The 19,693-nt window shown below is 50.4% G+C and overlaps 2 protein-coding genes across 3 annotated transcripts in view; one reads left to right on the forward strand and one right to left on the reverse strand.

Annotated features, from left to right (window-relative positions):
* The window catches only part of TTLL9 (tubulin tyrosine ligase like 9), a 55,882-nt gene extending 54,721 nt beyond the window's left edge, over positions 1 to 1,161 (reverse strand). Inside the window, exons 1-2 of the mRNA XM_082644647.1 lie at positions 1,140 to 1,161; positions 811 to 854 (exon numbers count right to left, since the gene is read on the reverse strand). Coding sequence (XP_082500773.1) covers positions 811 to 854; positions 1,140 to 1,154 — 59 coding nt within the window. The 5' untranslated portion in view covers positions 1,155 to 1,161. The remainder of the gene's footprint in view (positions 1 to 810; positions 855 to 1,139) is intronic.
* Positions 1,162 to 8,178: 7,017 nt separating this feature from the next.
* Positions 8,179 to 17,012, forward strand: DUSP15 (dual specificity phosphatase 15). Of its 2 annotated transcripts, XM_082644648.1 has the most exons (7): positions 8,179 to 8,420; positions 9,114 to 9,147; positions 11,077 to 11,159; positions 13,214 to 13,263; positions 14,237 to 14,311; positions 15,452 to 15,623; positions 16,459 to 17,012. In XM_082644648.1, the coding sequence occupies exons 1-7, from the start codon at positions 8,400 to 8,402 to the stop codon at positions 16,729 to 16,731; spliced, it is 708 nt and encodes a 235-aa protein (XP_082500774.1). In that variant the 5' UTR covers positions 8,179 to 8,399; the 3' UTR covers positions 16,732 to 17,012. The 2 variants fall into 2 exon arrangements, with proteins under 2 accessions (XP_082500774.1, XP_082500775.1); XM_082644649.1 differs by lacking the exons at positions 8,179 to 8,420; positions 9,114 to 9,147; positions 13,214 to 13,263 and having other exon boundaries at positions 11,076 to 11,159.
* Positions 17,013 to 19,693: the final 2,681 nt, after the last annotated feature.

Genomic DNA, 19,693 nt, shown 5'->3' on the forward strand with positions numbered 1-19,693 from the left:
GTTTAGGGCCAGGATCTGGAACACAGTGGAACACTGTGCATGCAAGAGTGAAAGGTTTGAAATTGGTGGAAAGCAGTCAGTACAGAGACAAAGAAGGCAAAGAAGATGGGTGCTGCATGAGAGAAAGGTCAGAGGCCATGCATGCCCGCCCCAGAGGTGGTGTAGCCAGGAAGGGCATTAGAAAGAACAGAAATATATAATGAAATAGGGAATAGAAAATTCTAAAATATTTGCCATGGTGTGTGCAATGTAAACTACCTCCTCTAATTCCCACAAAAGTCTTCAGTAAAGTCTGCATTGCTCACTCCTGCTTTGTGCAAGTGGATTATTTTTAAGAAATCCGAAGAGGTGCTGAGTTCTATAACCAGGTTATTGATGCAGAGCGATGCAGAAGTTCAGAGTGCAGTTGACATTTGCATTATCAAGTCAACTTCCCATGGTTGTTGAAGGAGGCAAGGAAACACAGTTAGACACAACATGGGCCATGGAGTCCAACAAGCTCTGCCACTAACACATGCTATGGTCTTGAGCAAGTAACTTAGCCTCCCTGAGCTTCAGTTTCCCCATCTGTAAAGTGGACATAAGAGTAGTATCTATTTCAAAGAATTGTGGTAAGGATTCGATGAGATATACAAGTAAAGTAACAAGCGCAGGGCCTGGCACATGGTAAGTGCTCACTAATTGTTTATTATCATTATCATTATTGAAGTAAAGAAGTGGGGAGGGAGGGATGGACAAAGGGAAGGAAGGCAGGCAGCAAGCAAGCAGGCAGTTAGTTCTGGGTTTATTGGATTGGGTGGGACCACTCACCGCTCTTTTCCCTTTGGCAATCCAGGCCCCTTGTAATTTTGATTCTGCAATGAGAAAAGGAAAGTGATATAATTTTATGCATATCTACCCTGCTTCCCAAATCAACTTACTGTAGATATTAAAATGCTCAAACTATCAGACTCAACACTGCCCAGATGCTATGACATGTAACTCCGGCGTTGCGCGGCATGCCGGGACTTGTAGTTTTTTCTCTGAACTCGTCATTTTCTTCCCATTCTAACCGGAATCCCTCCACAACTTCTGAATCCCTCCGCGATTTCCCTCCCTCTCTGGGACGATGGAACATCTGGATCGAGGGGCACCCCTACCTTCTGTCGTGACATGATACGATTCCCCAGGGCCCGACCCAAACCGTCACCGCGTCCCGCTCGAGCTTTTGTGTCCCGTTGCCAAGGCGACGGAGGGAAGGATCTGCCGCTCTGATTGGATGAGACAAGGACACGCCGTTCGCCGCAGCTCTCAGACTCGAGCTGATTGAAACCCTTGCGTGTCATTGCGGCCCGGACCCCTCTACTCCCCTCTACTTTGTCTCCCAACCCCACGCCTCCGCGACCCTGGGGCACACCGGGCCAGAGACCGCCTGCCAGCCGCGGGCACTCACTGCCTAGCGTCTCCTCCGGCTGCACTTCGGTTGAACTAATAGCACTGCGTCCGAAAAATTGTCAGTTTTCGGTCAATGCGATGGTTCTAAGTTTCCTTACTCGGTCCCTCACTGAGTTACCTGGTCAGTTGGTCACCTGGCCAATAGGTCACTTCTGATCTCTCCCAGTCACTCTAATTCTTAGGCACCAACTATGCTAGGACTCGCCTCAATGCCTGTAGTAGCCTCCTGTCTAGTTGTGCCCACTTTGCCCTATCCATTCCAATTCATTCTCTGCACTGCCGGCAAAGAGTCCTTTTAAACACAAATCTGATCTTGTCTCTCCCCTGCGTATAACCTGAAGTGGCAATTTATTCGTCATTGCATCCTGTATTGGCTCCCTGTCCTTCCCTGCCTCACTTCCCCACTGCCCTGGAATCTATATACCTATATCTATATAGCTGACTAGAAACTATTAAAAAAATTTTGTTGTTGTTGTTGTTTTATACCAACAAAACATAAGTTATGTAGGAATGTATCTAACAAAATATACGCAAGACATTCATTAAACAACAAATTATTATTAAGCATCTACTCTATGTCTTGCCCCATTCTTGACTCTGAGGATACAGCAGTGAACAAAACCAACAAGGATTGTGGAGTTAATATTCTCACAGAGAAAATTACAAAACATTATTGAAGGACATTAAAGAAGGCCTGAATAAGTGGAGGAATATACCATGTACATGGATGGGAAGACTCAGTATCATAAAGACATGTATTTTCCCAAATCCAATCAGGATTTTTGAGAGCCCTTATCAAACCAAAACAACAAAGTGTATTTGTTGGGGAAAGGAGATATTTCTCTGCTTATTAAGTCACATTAATAGGTGCAGGGAGAGGCAAATATTAATGGAATACAATGGAGATCCTAGAAACAGACACAGGTGTGTGTGTGTGTGTGTGTGTGTGTGTGTGTGTGCACTTGATGTACCATAGAGGTGGCATCATAAGTCAGAAGGGAAAGGATGGAGAACTCAGTAAATGGCACTGAGAAACTGGCATTCCATAGGAATAAAAAATAGATACCTAATTCAAGTGGATTAAAGAATAAATATGGCAAACAAATATTTCGGACTACAGCTGACCCTTGAACAATGCGGAAGTTAGGGGTGCCAACCCCAAGCAGTTGAAAAACCACCTATAGCTTTACAGCTGGCATTCCCTATAGACGGTTCCACATCCTTGGTTCAACCAACCTCTGATTGTATAGTACTGTAGTACATATTTATTGAAAAAAATCTGCATATACGTGGATCTGCTTAGTTCAAAATCATGTTGTTCAAGGGTCAACTGTATATACATACATACATATATATATATATAATTTTATGACTTCATGGTGAAGAAGGATTTCTTAATAAAGCACAACTCATAAGGGAAAAATTGATCTGTGACTCTCTCAAAATTTAAACTGCATGTAACAGAAGACATTGCAAATTGGATTAAAAGACAAGCTATAGACTAGGAGTAGAAATCTGCAACCTATATAACAAAGGGCAAGCATTCAAAGAACTCCTGAAAACCATTAAGAAAGACTCTCCCCCACAACCTGCAAAAGAAAAGTGAACAAAATATATAAATAGGGAACTTTCAGCAGAAAAAACTTAAATTGCCAATAGGCAACTGAGATGCATAAATCAAAATAATTATAAGAGATTATTTTAAATACATCAACTAGACAAAAATTAAAACACATATGCATGCCAAGTGTCTGTGAGCATGTTGGGAAACAGGAATCTTTATATGATTATATTCACACTTTGGAAGGCAATTTGGCAATATCTCATAAAGTTGAAAAGGCACACACCTTACAACTCGTCGATTCAATTACTGGATATACAGCTCATAGGCTCTCTGAATACAGCTGCACAGCCCATGGACTACCTTTTGTTTTGCAGCTAATGTGCAAGGTGACAACCTTCCCTAAAGAAATTCGAACACTTGTGCATAGGTCGTATGTATAAGGATGTTCTTTGCATATAATATAAAGCATTCTTTATATTAGTGGAAAATATTAGAAATGATTTAAATGTCCATTAGTAGGGTAATGGATGAATAAAAGGGGATATACCCGAATAACAAAATACTATACAGTGATTAACATGAATGATCCAGCTCTATATCAACATGGAAATATCCCCAAACCTATTGTTGGATCAATAAAAGAAAGTTGTAGAATGATAAATATTTTTAAAGGTTACATTTGTGTTAATTATAAACACACATACAAAAGTATATTCTATATACTTATGGGTATATAGGTATTACAAGTTTAAAAACACAGACTGGAAAGATGCACACCCAATTCATGATAGCATTGCCTGTGGGGAGAGAATTAAGGAGGAGGAGAGAGGAGAGGAAACTTCAACTATGTCAAGTTTATTTGAAATGGTTTTTTTTAAACAACCCAGTTGAAGCAAATAGGTCAAAATATTCTTATCTGGATCTGTTTTTCTTTTTTTTCTAAATAAAAAACAAGCCATAGTAATAAAAGAAAATCAGTACTATGATAGAGGAAGTTTAGGATGTTTTGGGAATGCATAACAGTGAGGTCTAACCAACTCTAATTGGGGTCAGCAGAGACTTCCAGGAGGAAATGGGAGTTCATCTGGTAAAGGGGATGGGAAGGGCATTCCAAGCAGAGGGAACAGCATGTATAAAATTGGAAGACAGAGTGAAGCATGTTTGAGGAAGTGAATGCAGATCAGTGACCAGGAAAGAGTGAAGAGAGGAAAGATGAGATGGCTAAACCTGTATGTTTTTGTTTGTTTCCTTTTTTACAGATGCAGAAACAGAGTCCTAGTGAGGGGAGTAGAACCCAGGCCTTCTAACTACCTGTCAATTTCTCTGTGATAATAATAATGACAACAACAGTAATGAGGATGATGATAATGATGATGTGCTGTGTGCAGTCTCTCTAGTAGGTACTGTAAATATGTCCTTGCATTTAATCTCACTACAGACCTAGAGGGGTTTTTTCCCTCTCCATTTTACAGATGGTAAAACTGAGGCCCATAGAAGTTAAGAAATTTGCTCAGAGTCACAGTGGCAGAAGCCCAATCCCACAAGGCTTTGTGTGCTGTACTTAGCAGGTTGGACTTTTCCCCCAAGGGCACCGGTGAGTGTATTAGGTTCCTATTGCTGCTGAAATTACCGTAAACTGAATGACTTAAAACAGTACAAATGTATTAGCGTATAGTTCCTGATGTCAGGAGTCTGAATCAGGTCTCACTAAGCTAAAATGAAAGTGTTGGCAGGGCTGAGTTCCTTCTGGAAGCTCTATATGAGAGAGTCTATTTCTTTGTTCTGCCTTCCTCATGGCCCCCTTCCATCTTCGAAGCCAGAAATCATAGCACTGTGACCTCTGCTGCTGTCCACATCCCCTCTGACTCTTATACTCCTGCCTTCCTCTTTCACTTATAAGGATTCTTGTGATTACACTGGACCTTCCCAAACAATCCAGGATAATCCCCCCAACTCACAGTCAGCTGATTAGCAGCTTTAATTCCATCTGCGGCCATAATTTCCTCTTGCCATGTAAAATAACACGTTCCCAATTTCCAAGAATTAGAGAATGGACATCTTCGGGGAGACCATTAATTTGCCTACCATGGTGAACCACTGAATGGTTTTAAGCAAGGAAACACAAGGTGAGAACTGCATTTTAGCATCTTCATATTACTGGTTTTAAAAAACTGTCACTTCCTGTGACTCATTTAAGGCAAATTGGGCTTTGTAACAACTAACACTTTCAAAGGCTAAACAGTATATAGATATTAAATGTGTTAAATCTAATAACTACATTTTTTTCCAGGGTTTTTAACCTGATAGAGTTCTTTCCTACCTGTGCTTTGATTATTCCCCCAACAATCAAGTAGAAGTACAAAGGGCTATGTGGTAATTGCCCCCAGATGGATGAGGAAACAGACCCGGGGCATTTGGTCACCTGCCCAGGTTCACGGAGCTGCTAAGGCCAGGGTCATGATGAGGAAATGGTCTTCAGGCCACCTTTTCGGCATTTCTTTATGCCATCCATACGGTGGGGCCTTCTGGAAAACTCAAGTCAGACAGTACATCTTTGGTGCAAAATTTCATGTATAACCTGGGGCCCAATAATTATTTGTTGAATGGATTAATAACCCTGCTTTTACTTCTGAGGCACAGATAGCTATTTTCAAGGCAGGAAAACTGGGAGTCATCCTAGAATTCCTTCCTTTTCCCCACATATAATCTATCTACAAGCCGGTTATGCTGCCAAAATATTAATATACGCTGCATCTCTCCCCTTCTTTCCAGCCTCTCCACTCCCTCTTTGTCCCAGGGCACCTCATCTCTTGCCATCTCTCACCATCTCTCCTCAAAGCCTCCCTTCTTTGTCTCTCTAATCTATACTCCAGGGGCCAATGTGATCCATGTAAATCAGATGACATGGCCACTCTGTTTAAATTTTCCTACTGGCTTTCCATCATACTGAGAAGGAAACTCTAAACCCCCAATCATGGCCATACGTGGTCCTTCATGCTTGGCCTCTTCTCCTCTTTAGCCTCAATCTTACCACCACCCGTTGGCCTCCTCCCCTGCAGTCCTACTGGCTCTTCCCAAAGACCAAGCTTTCCCACCGCAGGGCCTTTGCTTGTGCTGTTCCTTCTGCTGGAAATCTCTCCACTCTTTAAACAGCTGTGTCCTTCTTACATGTCAGGTCTTATCCAAATGTCACCTATTTACAGAAGTTCTTCCTGTCCCCCAGTTTGTTTCCTCCATAGAAAATTGTGACTGTTTGTAAATGCTTTGTCTATTTGTTTATTTTGTTTGCCTTCCCTCCCAGCCCTGATGTCCAGTATGGAGCTACCAGCCACATATGGCAATTAAGCATTTGACATGTGGCTAAACTGAATCGAGATGTGTCTAAGTATAAAATACACACTGGAGGGCTTCCCTGGTAGCACAGTGGTTGGGAGTCCGCCTGCCAATGCAGGGGACGCGGGTTCGTGCCCCGGTCTGGGGGGATCCCACATGTCATGGAGCGGCTGGGCCCGTGAGCTGTGGCCGCTGGGCCTGCGCGTCCAGAGCCTGTGCTCCGCAACGGGAGAGGCCACAGCAGTGAGAGGCCCGCGTACAGAAAAAAAAAAAAAAAAAAAAAAAAAAAAAACCACACTGGATTTTAAAGACTTAATACAATGAAAAGAATGCAAAATATGTCATTAATAATGTTTAAATATTGACTACACATTGAAATGATAATAGTTTGGCTATACTGGGTCAAATAAAACCATTAGTAACAACCTGCTTCTTTCTACTTTTTTAACGTGGCTACTAGAGAATTTATGATTACCCATGTGGCTCACATTGTATTCCTATTGGGCAATGCTGGTCTAGACCGTTAGCCAACAAAGGTAGGAACCACTGCCACCTTATCTATTAGGGACACCCCTAATGCCTACCATATAGTGGGTACTCAGTAAGTATTTGTTGAATAATTTGGTTTATATGAGAACCTTGGACACAGAGCTGAGACAGGCAGCCCCATGTACACTGTGAATTTGAGGAAGAAAGAAATACCAAAGAAACAGTGTTATTTTCCTGCAGTCACTGCATTTCAAACAGGTTCCTCCGACCCTGTCCTTCTCTGTACCCACTTTCCTCCCACAGTCACTTACCACGACAGATGGAGGGGGGCAGGTGACGGCTAGAGGAGTAAAGCTGGTTCAGCTGCTTCTATTTCAGTCCCACAGGAGGTGTGTGCTCTCAGTTATTTCACATTCTCCAGCTTTGGTCCTAGTAGCCGCACACTGGGACATGCAGTTTGGGTAGCTGGGAGCCCAAGGGGATTTGCCCAGGGTCACTGAGCAGGTCAGAGGCGAATGAATAGGGCCTGGAACCTTGGTCTCCAGACTCACCTTCTGAGACTCTTGCCTCTAACTACATCCTGTCATAGTCTCCTTTACTCCAAGGGACCCAGGTGACTGTAACCCTCACTCATCTCCCTCTCCTCACATGCACCTATGATTTATTGGGGCCCCTAAGCAGAGTTATGCCTGGTCCCAGCAGAGCTGACCCAGATGGCACTATCCTCAGAGGCCAAAGTATATGGGGGGAAGAGGTGGGAGGATGCCTGGATGCATGAACAGACAGACGGAACAGTGAATGGATGGAGTGGAGGATGGGAGGACAGACTGGCTGCAAGAGTGGGAGAGGAGGATGGTTGGCTGGTAAGATGCCTGCATGGGGGGCTGGGCAGGGAGGTGTACAAAGGGAAGGAATTACCCACTTTTCGCATCTCAAACAGAATCTGAAGATCAAAGTCCAGCCCCCATCACGTTTCTGCTAGAAAACCGAGGCCGAAGGAGCTTGGTGTTTCGCCCCAGGGCCCGCAGTGAGGGCCGGGCAGAGCTGGAACTGGGATCCGAGTCTCTGAGCCCGCGGCTGGGGGCTCTCTCCGCCCCCGCCCCGCCCGCGCCTGACGGTGCCAGGGTGGGGGGAGCGCCCCGCCCCCACCTCCGGAGGTGGAGGCCCCTCGCGGCCCCAACAAGCTGCCGTTGTCTCGCGGGCCCCAGGCCCGTCACACTGGGGCTTTGTCCAGCCCCCCGCCGCGACCCACGGGTGGGGGGGCGGCCCACATGACCAAGGGGGTAGGAGGAGCCTGCAGCGGCGGTGGCGGCGGCGGCGGCAGCGGCGGCTTCAGCATTTCCCTCCCTGGCCGGGGGTCGGCGGGTGGCGGCGGCGGCAGCGGCGGCGGCGGCAGCTGGGCAGGGCTGGGCCGAGCTGCGGACGCCAGGCCCCCCGATCCCCGCCAGGCTGCGGACGCCAGGCCCCCCCGATCCCCGCCAGGCTGCAGGCGCCGGGCCCGGGCCGTCAGGGCAGCTGTGACCCTTGCGCTCAGCGGGTGGCGAGCTGGGGGTGCGACCGGATCCCCGCCCCCGGGATCATGGGGAATGGCATGACCAAGGTAGGGGGCCGGGATGGCGCAGCCCGCACCTGGCCGCCCCCAGCGCCAGTCGGGCGCCCGCCTCTGACCTTCTGGCTCTGGCAGTCTGTGTCTATTTCTCTGTCTCCCTGGGACTCTGAGACCGTACGTCTCCGTCTGCCTCTCTGGGGCGGTATCTCTCTCTGATTCTGCCTCTCTGTGTCTCTGTCTCTGACAGTTTCTGTGACTCTGTATTTCTTGCTGTGTCTTTCTGTGGCTCTCTGTCACCCCCAGACTCTCTCTTCCTGAGTCCCTTTCTCTGTCTCCATGTGTCTCTGTCTCCCTGGACTCTTTCTAACGCTGCTTCTCTATCCTTCCCCATCCCCCACCCCAAGGCACGACCCCCATCTGTCCCCACCTTCCCACCTCCTTCTCAGAATTCCCCACCACCCACCTTAGCAAGTCCACCTCTCCCTTTGCCCCCCCTCCCCTGTGCTCCTCCCACCCTCTTTCCCTAGGTCTTTGTGCCCCTCCCTCCTCTTTCCGCTCCCCCTACCCAGGCTGGCCTCCCTTGATGCCCCCCTGCTGCCCTCCCCAGACCTCACTCATAGAGCATCCAGGCCCACAAGACAGGGGTGATTGCTCCCTGAGTCCTGAGGGCCAGACGCCCTTCATGGGACTGAGAGGGGCTGCATGCACCCCTACCCAGCTGACCCCGGCCTGTCTCTCCTGTAGGTACTTCCTGGACTGTACCTCGGAAACTTCATTGGTGAGCACTGCCCACTCTGTCCCAAGGCCATGGCACACTCCCTGTCCCAGGCCTGTGTCCACCATTCATGCTCTGGCCCACGCACCCTGGACACGCTCAGGAATGGGGCCGGGTGCAGGGAAGCGATGCCAGGCTGGGAGGGGGAAAGGACTCATGAAGACTAAGGGGAACGTGGGTGGAGGAGTGTCCCCAGTACAGAGGGCTCAGAACACTGGGCAAGGCTGCACCTGCTCTGAGCCTCAGCCTCTCCCGCAGCACAAGGCCCACCCCCGCCTCTAAGGATTTTGCCAGCCCTGAGGTTCTGGGTTGAGGTCTGATAAGAGGTGTTGCTTCTAGCTGGGAAGCTGGGAAGGCTTCCTGGCACAACCTCCTCCTCAGAGGAGAGGTCTCTAGAGACTGGACTCTACATCACAAACTTCACTGGTGAGCACTGCCCGCTCTGTCCCAAGGCCATAGCACTCCACCTGTCCTAGGCCTGGGCTAAGAGACAGGCTGGTCCTGAGCTTGGGAGACCCAAGGCAGGAAAAGTCACTTCCATCTGTGGAGTCAGAGAAAGCTTTAGGGAGGGAGGGGCATCTGCACTGGGGCAGAGCTTTCCCCATCCATTCCTGTCCCACACTGGGCTTAGGGGCCCCACTTTCCTAAACCCTGGTCCCTTCCTCCCCGGGAGCTCCCTCAGCAGCTCACACCAAACCGACTTCTGAATATTTGGTAAGTAAGGTCTGAATCCCCTTTAAGTGTGTAGGCCCATGAGGGCAGGAGCCATGAACTTGACCCCACAATGCCATGCCCAGCCAAGGCTGCACATGGTAAACACTCAGTAAATGTGGTGAATGAGGAAGTGGGCATGTGGAGATCAAGTGTTATTTACTTCGATTATAAAAGGTCTGCATGCACTGGAAATCCAGCCCCTAGAGATGGCTACTGATAGCTGTGGGAGGTATATCCCTGGGTTGTTTTCATGTATCTTTGTACATATAGATATAATATTTAAAACAAAAATGGAGGCCTATTCTGCATGCTGTTCTGTAACCTGTGTTTCCCATTTAATAATATATTGTGGGCTTCCTTGCACATCAGCACATAGAGATCTTGTTAGTGGCTGCACAGTATTCAAGTATGAATATACCATTATTTATCCAGTCCCCTTGTGGGTTGTTCCCTTTTTTTTTTTTTTTTTGGCTGCATTGGGTCTTCGCTGCTGCGTGCAGGCTTTTCTCTAGTTGTGGCGAGCGGGAGCCACTCTTCATTGTGGTGCACAGGCTTCTCATGGCCATGGCTTCTCTTGTTGTGGAGCACGAGCTCTAGGCGTGCGGGCTTCAGTAGTTGTAGCACGCGAGCTCAGTAGTTGTGGCTCTCAGGCTCTAGAGTGCAGCCTCAGTAGTTGTGGCACACGGGCTTAGTTGCTCCATGGCATGTGGGATCTTCCCGGACCAGGGCTCGAACCCGTGTGCCCTGCATTGGCAGGCGGATCCTTAACCACTGCACCATCAGGGAAGCCCAGTTCCCATTTTTAACTGTTTCTGATGTGTTGACAGTCATAAGGGGCAGTGCAGAGAACATCATCTTCTACACACAGCTTTCTGTGTGAGTTAACCCTTCTGTAGTCAAGATTCCTAGAAGAATTGCCTGGTGAAGGATATGCCACAGAAGGGTGTTTGTAATAAGAACAGCAGGGGCAAGGCTGGGGAGGTGCTGGGCTGTTACCTGTGGGTGCTCCAGTGGAAAGACCGAAGCTTAGGGTTGTGACAGGACCTGTCATGCTGGGAGCAAGAGGTGGTGAAGGAGCAGGGAGCCGGCAGAGGGTGGGCCAAGGTGGAGAGGGTGGGCTGAGGAGGAGAGTGGGGCAGTGAGCTCCCGCCTCACTTGGCCATAGGAATATATAGGTCACACCTGCCAGATTGGCTCAAGCATCCTTGTTTCTTTCAGATGCCAAAGACACGGATCAGCTAGGCCGGAATAAGATCACACACATCATCTCCATCCACGAGTCACCCCAGCCTCTGCTGCAGGTAAGCCTTACCCCCATCCCAGAGCTGCACATGGGTGGGAAAGGGGGTTTCAGACCCCCACAGCACCCATTTATCAAGTACCTACAATGTGCCAGATCCTATACTGGCACATAGGCTTTCCTGACCCATGCTAACTCATTTGGTTAAAAACTGGTCTGTTTTACATTAGCATCCCTATTTGCTCCCTCTTTGGCAACTGAGGACCAGAGAGGTAAAGTAACCTGCCTAAGGTCACACATCCAGGAAGCTAAGGAGCTGGAATTTGAACACAGGCTATCTGGCTCCAGAGGCCTCACACTAAACCTTAAAAAGTCTCCCACAGGGGCTTCCCGTTGTCCAACTGAATAGATGACTACACATAGATGTTTCTGGGCTCTGTATCTCGCTTGTGACCTGGGGCTATGATTTCACCTGTCTGGGCCTCTGATCCCTCAGCCCTATCTGCCCCCAGGGGACTGTGATATGGTAAAGATGCTTTGCACACTGTACAGCACGGCCCCCACTGGGAGGGTTGGAGCTGGTATTATCGAATCCTGGAAAAGACAGAGTGAGTGTGTTATGACCTAGAGTAGGGAAGTAGGAAGTCCAGACCACATGTGCTGGAGTCAGGAGCTCTGAGTTCACATCTTCCCCACATTCTGTCTGTAACCTTGGGCACAGGACTTCACTTCTCTAGACCTCAGTTGCCTGATCCATAAAAGGGAAATTTTATAACAGTACCTACCTCACTGGGTTGTTGAGAGCCACAAAATAGGCGCTCAACAAATTATAGCTGACATAATAACAAAGTTAATCATATTCTCAATCGATAAACAGAGCCCCTTCCTCTTTATCTGTTAGAGTCTGGCTCACTCATCGACGGGAGAGAACTGTGGGTGGGAAGGGACTCTGGAGATCTGAGATCCAGACCAGGTTCTGTCACAGCTTTGCTGTGTGACCTTGGGCAGGGTCCTCGCCCTCTCTGGGCCTTAGTTTCCCCTTGTGTCAGATTTGATGGTCTCTAAGAGCTACCTCCAATAATCTGTGGTTCTCAGTGTCACAGAGACACTAGAAGAAATTTCCAGGTCAATGGAGTCTGATTTTGCTTTATAGGGCAGGCTTGTTTTGGAGTATTTGGAGTATGCAGTCACTAGAGTGCCTGGGGAAGGTTGTCTAGGCATGACTATGTTTACTAATGAAATGACTACTGGCAAAATGAGTCCCTGCTCTGGCAGCCCTGCCCTCTTCTCCCTCCCCATCCATCAGTGAAGTTACCAGTCAGGGTTTGATAATGCCCTGCAAATCCAAGGCCAAATGTGTTGCAAAGCGAATTTGCGAACCTTGCAAAAGATGCAGGCTCATGTGACCTTGGGGAGAGTGAGTTAGAGAAGGGCTGGAATCTCACACAAAGCCACTAACAGATGAGGACCTGGCCAGGTGGTCACTTAGTCACTGGCTGGAGGTGGGCCAGGCCCTTGAAAAGAGCCATTTGAATATCAAAGGACTAAGAGAGGTCCCTGAGAAAAGTGATTCTTGGAATGTGGGCAGGACTCATCTTTAAGATCTTGTGTGAAGGTTAGGCGTGGAGTGAAGGATGTGGTAGCAAGTTTGTTGGAGAAATTCCTGACAATTCATTCCTTGATTATTTTAGTAATTAGCACAGAGCTTTATAACCACAATTCATGAACTAAAACTAATCTTCATACTTCTTGTTTCTTTTCAAGAGAATAAAATCTGCTTTGCCCTTCTTACTGTGTAATTTTGTAATCCTTTTATGGAGGGGAGTCAAGTTAAGTGGCCCTTTCCCAGCTATTAAATAAAAGGTCCCTGAATACTTTTTGGCAAGTCTTTGTGCCCAAGTCAGCTATGGGGTTAGGATATCATCTTCTCAGAAGGTTCTGGAACCACAGATGGTCAGACCTGGGAGGCCCTCAGAGAAGGTGTCTACCCTCTTTGGACAGAGACGGTAACAGTGGCCCAGAGAGGGGCAGGAACTGGCCTAGGGTTGCAAGGTGCTTGGGAGGCCCAGGCTGGGGTTGGGGTGCAGGCTGCCCATGTGTGTTTTGTACTTGCAGGACATAACCTACCTTCGCATCTCAGTGGCCGACGCCCCTGAGGTACCCATGTAAGTTCCTCTGGATGGGCTGACAGATGGACAGACAGCTGCTTCATGTGGTGGGAAGAGGGAGGGTGGGAGGTGGTCTGAGGGAGGACAGAGAGGACTCAGGCCACAAAGCTGATCTGGAGGCCCCAGCACAGGTGTTCTCGCAGACCACCTGGACTCTGTCTCAGCCACACCCTTGCCTATGCTGCTGGCCAAGCCTTAACCTCCCAGAGCTCAGTCTCTTTGGCTATGAAATGGAGAAAACACCCTGTCCCTCAGGCTCAGACGCCCCAGTGGATTTGAAAGGGTCAGGCTCAGCCTGTTCCTGGCCTTGGAGTTAAGGCATCTGGGTTCAGGCCAGGCTCTGCCATTTACTTGCTGTTTGACCTTAGACAAATCACTTCCCCTCTCTGAGGTGTGTGAGGGGTTGCGGCCATCAGCACCAAGGAGGCTGTCAAAGATCGGAGAGCACAGGTTGAGGATCTAGGACAGGGCCTGGCGTGTAATGAGGGCTCAGGAAGCAGGATTTTTGTTTATGTTGTTAGAAGTAGTACACCCCAGCCTGGGAGGGACCCAGACAGACACTCCTGCCCCTTGGGACTCTTGCTCCCAACCCTGTTGTTGACCATTATTGTCCCCAGGTGCTCTGTTTGCAGACCCCAGAGGGGTGGGACTCCTCACACCCATTTCCTTGAAAGGTCAAGATAAACCCTCCATGAAAATAGGATCCACAGGACCCATTGGAGAGGTGCTCCTGCCTCTGTGGTGGGATTTGCCATCATTGGCCTCTCTCACCTCCTGAAACACCACCATTATTGCTTCACACACACCTCCACCAGTACTACAGTATCGGCCCCTAGTCACTGCACATGCTGGCTGACCTGAGGATCCAGGGCTCTTTGTCTCCTGCCATCCCAGAAATGGGGAGGGGGACAACTCCTAGGGGGCCTGTCCCCCCGCCCAGTGCGCTGTACCTTATTGCTTTCTTCTCTAGCAAAAAGCACTTCAAAGAATGTATCAACTTCATCCACTGTTGCCGCCTCAATGGGGGAAACTGCCTTGTGCACTGGTGAGTTAAGAGGGGAGTGGGGGAGGGGAAGTGAGTGGCCATCCTCCATCCTGAACATGCCCTCATCCTGTGGGGAATGCAGAGCCTGCGATGGATCTTCTCCAGCCTGTCACAATGCCTGACAGTCCACCATTCGTCTGACAGGCTGATGGAGGACTCTGTCTCTTACCAGCTGTATGGCCATGGCCAGATAGCTATTTCTCCCTGAGACTCCATTTTCTCATCCATAAAATGGGAAAAAAGAATGCTGACCTGGCGAGCTACTGGGAGAAATAGGTGAGGTCAGGCAGGTAGCGCAGCATCCTCCAGTAGTTCCGGCTCCTCCTCCTCCCCTCCAGCCGTTGAGGCAGTGGTACAGGGCAGTGAGGAGCCGCAGGCTGGGAGATGGGACCCCTGAGTTTTCCCAGGGGCCCCTGGCCCTGTTGATTTCATTCATTCCATAACTTCTCACTACGCTTGGCTCAGGGTAGCTCTGCCTGAGCCCCAGCCATAGGGATGGCTCCTCCAGCCTGTCTCTCCCCCTCTCTTCCTCCTTTCCTTGCTCCAGCTGCGCTGGCCATCTCCCCATTCTTCAAGTCCACCAGGATCCCACCCACATGGTCTTTGTACACTGCCCAGAACATTCTTGACAATCCTTACCTGTCTTTCAGGATTCAGCTTGATGTCACTTCCTTGCGAACCCCTTCCCTAATCCTCCGCATCCCTTCCACTAGATTAATACCTCTTCTTATACAATCTCCTAGCCACTGGACTCATCTTCAAAGCAGCTATCACCACCTGAAATTGTTTCCCTTGTTAGTGTCTGTCTCCCCCAACCATATTGTAAGCCCCAGGATGGCAGAGACCATGTCTGTTTTATTCGCCACTATATCCCCAGTACCTGAAAAATCACAGATGATCAGGAAACGTGTACTGAATGATTGAGTGAAGTGATGTTTCACTCAGGCCTTTGATGTGGGTGAATGCCAGGCAGAGGGAACAGCATAGACAAAGGCCTGGATGTGGGAAGACAGGTCCCGGCAGGTTCCTTGTGTCTGGAGCTCAGGAGGCAAGGGTGGGAGACCTGAAGTGGGGATAGGGTGCCTGGAGGACACGGAGGAGATTGGGCCTTACCTGAAGCCTTGGGGTGGGATGTCCCAGCTTTGCAGGCATCTCCCGAAGCACCACCATCGTGACAGCATATGTGATGACTGTGACAGGACTGAGCTGGCGGGACGTGCTTGAAGCCATCAAGGCCACGCGACCCATCGCCAACCCCAACCCAGGCTTTAGGCAGCAGCTTGAAGAGTTTGGCTGGGGCAGTTCCCGGAAGGTAGGGGCAGGGGCAGGGGTGGGAAACTCTTCTTATTTGAGCTGAGCACTGATTGGAAAGAATTTAGCCTGTGCTTCAGACCTGGCAGAAGATTTTTCTGGGGTCTTGAACTCGTGGCTCTTGAGCTAACCTAGACCCTAGGTTGGACGGCCAGGTGTTTTCTTTTCCTTTTTAACTTAGGATTTGAATACCCGTGGGCCTGATTATGGACCCTCAATTTGGCTAGGTTCCAGCATTGCCTGCTCTGCCTACCTGGAGCCTGAAGGCATTTGAACATTTGGCTCCTCTGGGGAGACATGTCCAGTCCTTATTCCACCCCTGGGTCCTTGATGAGGCCAAAGCAGTTCCTCCTCTTATGCCCACTGGGCAGATGGCACATGGAGATGTCGGGGACTGAGCCGCGCCCTCCCCCACCCACAAACAAGAGATGAGAGAGAGAAGCAGTCAGTGCAGGAAGGCAGGCTGCTGCCCAGAGACTTGTCTGCAAGGCTGCATTAGGAAAGAGGCAGGCAAGGAAGAGGGCCTGCATGAGTAGAGTGGTTGGGCAGTGTGGGGAGGGGTTAATGTGGTCCCCACTGTGCAGGTGGGGGGTCACTTTAGTATGTCTGGAAGATGGAGTGTCAAAGGGGAAGGGGATTCAGGGAGAGGGGAGGGATTCAGAGGGAGAGGGGCTCAGTTAGGGGGATGGAGACCCAGAAGGGAAGCTAAGAGGATGGTCAGGACGGCGAGGGGCTTAGCGAGGTGTGGGAAGCTCGAAGAAGAGCGGAAGCTCTGAGTATTGGGGAGGGGACCGAGCCGGCGGCCCGGCACCGACTCCGACTCCACCCCACCCCAGCTTCGCCGGCAGCTGGAGGAGCGCTTCGGGGAGAGCCCTTTCCGCGACGAGGAGGAGGTGCGCGCGCTGCTGCCGCTGTGCGCGCGCTGCCGGCAGGGCTCTGCGAGCGCGGCCTCTTCCCCCGCGCCCAGCTCCTCGGCCTCGGAGGGGACCTTGCAGCGCCTGGTGCCGCGGTCGCCCCGGGAAGCCCACCGGCCGCTGCCGCTGCTGGCGCGCGTCAAGCAGACTTTCTCTTGCCTCCCGCGGTGTCTGTCCCGCAAAGGCAGCAAGTGAGGATTCTGCCCCGCCGTGGCGCCTCTCGGCCTCTCGACCGGTCCCCTTCGGGGATTGTCTGCGCCTCCCACGGCCTTCAGGACGGGCCCAGAGCCTGTGGGAGCCCCGCGGCGGCCTAATCCCCGCCCCTGCCCCTCTTCGCGCCTTGCTTGTCTGCGTCCGCGGTCACTGTGTCCTCCATCTGTGTGTGTGGCTCTGTGTCTGGGCCGGCCTGCTGCAGCTACCTGGTGCCTTAGTCCTTGGGCTGGGGGAGGGTGCCCCCGGCCCCCCCCCATTAAAGGCGGTGGGAGTGGGAGTAGGAGTGGGTGGGTGGGGTAGTTGGATGTGCCTGGAGGATATTAAAGAGACACAGAAGCTGCCTGTCTGATCGCCTCCCAGTCATTCCATTGAGCAAAGGCAGGGCTGCAGGACTCTGCCAGGGGCTGGAGCCTGCCGGATAAAAGAATGGGAGGGGGTTTGCATCCCCTAGGGCCTGAGGAGCCTGCCACCCTCCGTGAACTGCAGTCTGCAGGGCTGAGTTCCACTTCCCTGACCCTCACCCCTATCTCTCCCTGGAGCCCTGGTCTCCTGAAAAGGCCGCCAGCTCCTCCTCTCTGAACCCCGTTCCCTCCCCCCCCCCCCCCCGCTGAGCTCCTGTCCTCCCTGAGCACTGCCCCCCCCCGCCCCCGCCTCCTGCCTCCTACCCAGCTCCTTTCCTTTCCCTATCCACAAATCTTAGCTAGTAAAGGTATAGTAGTAGTACCTGCCTCATGCCTGACTTCTTACTTGAATGAGTTCACTTACTCCTCGGGGAGGAAACTGAAGCTCAGAGTGGTCAGGCAGCTTGCCCAAGGACACACAGCTAGTGTAGGGGAGGCTGGGTTTGAAGCTAGACAGTCTGTGTCCCATGATGGTTGTTAAGAAGCCTCTCCTTCTGGTCTTGAAGGTTATTGGCAAGGAGGATCCACCCCCAGCTAGTGGGAATGGCCCTCCCCACCTAGAGTTTAAAGGCCAGGGGAGCCACTGTGGAGGGAGGGCCTCAGGGCAGCCCAGTAAAGCAGCAAACTGACTCTGAGGATGAACAGGGGTCACCCGAGCTGATTTTTCCTAAACTAAAATTAACTTGGAGTTAAGAGAGATCTGAAATCTCTATAATCTAATAAACACCTGTATGGGGGTTCTTATTATGCACCAAGCACTGTGTCCATGGCTGTGGGGGAGGCCCAGATTCCAACCTCCTCCTCTGCATTCATGAAATGTGAGCTCATTGACTACCTACTGTATGCCAGGCATTGTACTGGGCACCAGCGGTGAGCAAACCTCTGCCCTGGTGTTGCTGACATTCTGGTGGGAAAGACACTAGATAAACAGATAAACAAAAGAAAAAATATGTCCGGGGGACTTCCCTGGTGGCGCAGTAGTTAAGACTCTGCACTCCCAATGCAAGGGGCCCGGGTTCCATCCCTGGTCGGGGAACTAGATCCCACATGCATGCTGCAACTAAGAGTTCTAATGCCTCAACTAAGGAGCCCGCCTGCCGCAACTAAGACCCAGTGAAACCAAATAAATAAATAAATAATTTTTTTTAAAAAATGGGGGGCTTCCCTGGTGGCGCAGTGGTTAAGAATCCGCCTGCTTATGCAGGGGGACATGGGTTTGATCCCTGGTCTGGGAAGATCCCACATGCCACAGCTACTGAGCCTGCGCTCTAGAGCCCGCGAGCCACAACCACTGAGCTCACGAGCCACAACTACTGAAGCCCACGCGCATAGAGCCCGTGCTCTGCAACAAGAGAATCCACCTCAGTGAGAAGCCCACACACCGTAACAAAGAGTAGCCCCCGCTCGCAGCAACTAGAGAAAGCCCATGTGCAGCAACGAAGACCCAGCTCAGCCAAAAAAAAAAACCAAACTCCATTCCTATCATCTCTAGGACAAACAAAACCCCTTGATCTGATGTTCCATGATGCTCCCCGCCCCCTTCCATTGCTGCTTTTACCACACTCTGGCTCAATAACAACAATAATACCACTCATTTATTGAGCATTCACTATGGGCCAGGCAATGTGCCAAACACTCTACCTGCATCTCACTGAATCCCCAAGCAGCCCTGTGAAGTGGCTGGTCAGCTAGCAAGTGGTGGGGCTGGGATTTGAATCCAGGCAGTCTGGCTGTGGACCCCATCCTTGTCATTACTATGACTCTGCCCACCCCCCCCAGAAAAAAATGAAGAGATTGCCTGACACAATCAATACTCCTACTTAGATGTAATTATTACTCTTGTATTTATTTATTTTATTTTATTTATTTATTTATTTTGCTGTACGCGGGCCTCTCACTGCTGTGGCCTCTCCCGTTGTGGAGCACAGGCTCCGGACGCGCAGGCCCAGTGGCCATGGCTCACGGGCCCAGCCGCTCTGCGGCATGTGGGATCTTCCCGGACTGGGGCTCGAACCCGTGTCCCCTGCATCGGCAGGCGGACTCTCAACCACTGCACCAGCAGGGAAGCCCTATTTTATTTTTTAATTTTTAATTTTATTTTTGGTTGCATTTGATCTTTGCTGCTGCACGCAGGGTTTCTCTAGTTGTGGTGAGTGGAGGCTACCCTTTGTTGTGGTGCACAGGTTTCTCATTGCAGTGGCTTCTCTTGTTGCGGAGCACAGGCTCTAAGCGCACTGGCTTCAGTAGTTGTGGCGCGTGGGCTCAGTAGTTGTGGCACATGGGCTTAGTTGCTCCGTGACATGTGGGATCTTCCTGGACCAGGGATCGAACCTGTGTCCCCTGCATTGGCAGGCGGAGTCTTAACCATTGCACCACCAGGGACGTCTCATACTCTTGAATTTAATCATATGAAATTTTTTGTGCCCCATCAGAGCCCTACAGCTCTGAGTTTGAATCCTGGCTGTGACTGTAGAAGTGTCAGAACTGGGTGGCTGCTGCCATATGAGGACAGAAGGTGGGGAGCATGAAGCAAGGCCCCTGAC

This window comes from Mesoplodon mirus, assembly GCF_964341445.2.
Source record: "Mesoplodon mirus genome assembly, chromosome: 15".
NCBI lineage: Eukaryota > Metazoa > Chordata > Mammalia > Artiodactyla > Ziphiidae > Mesoplodon > Mesoplodon mirus.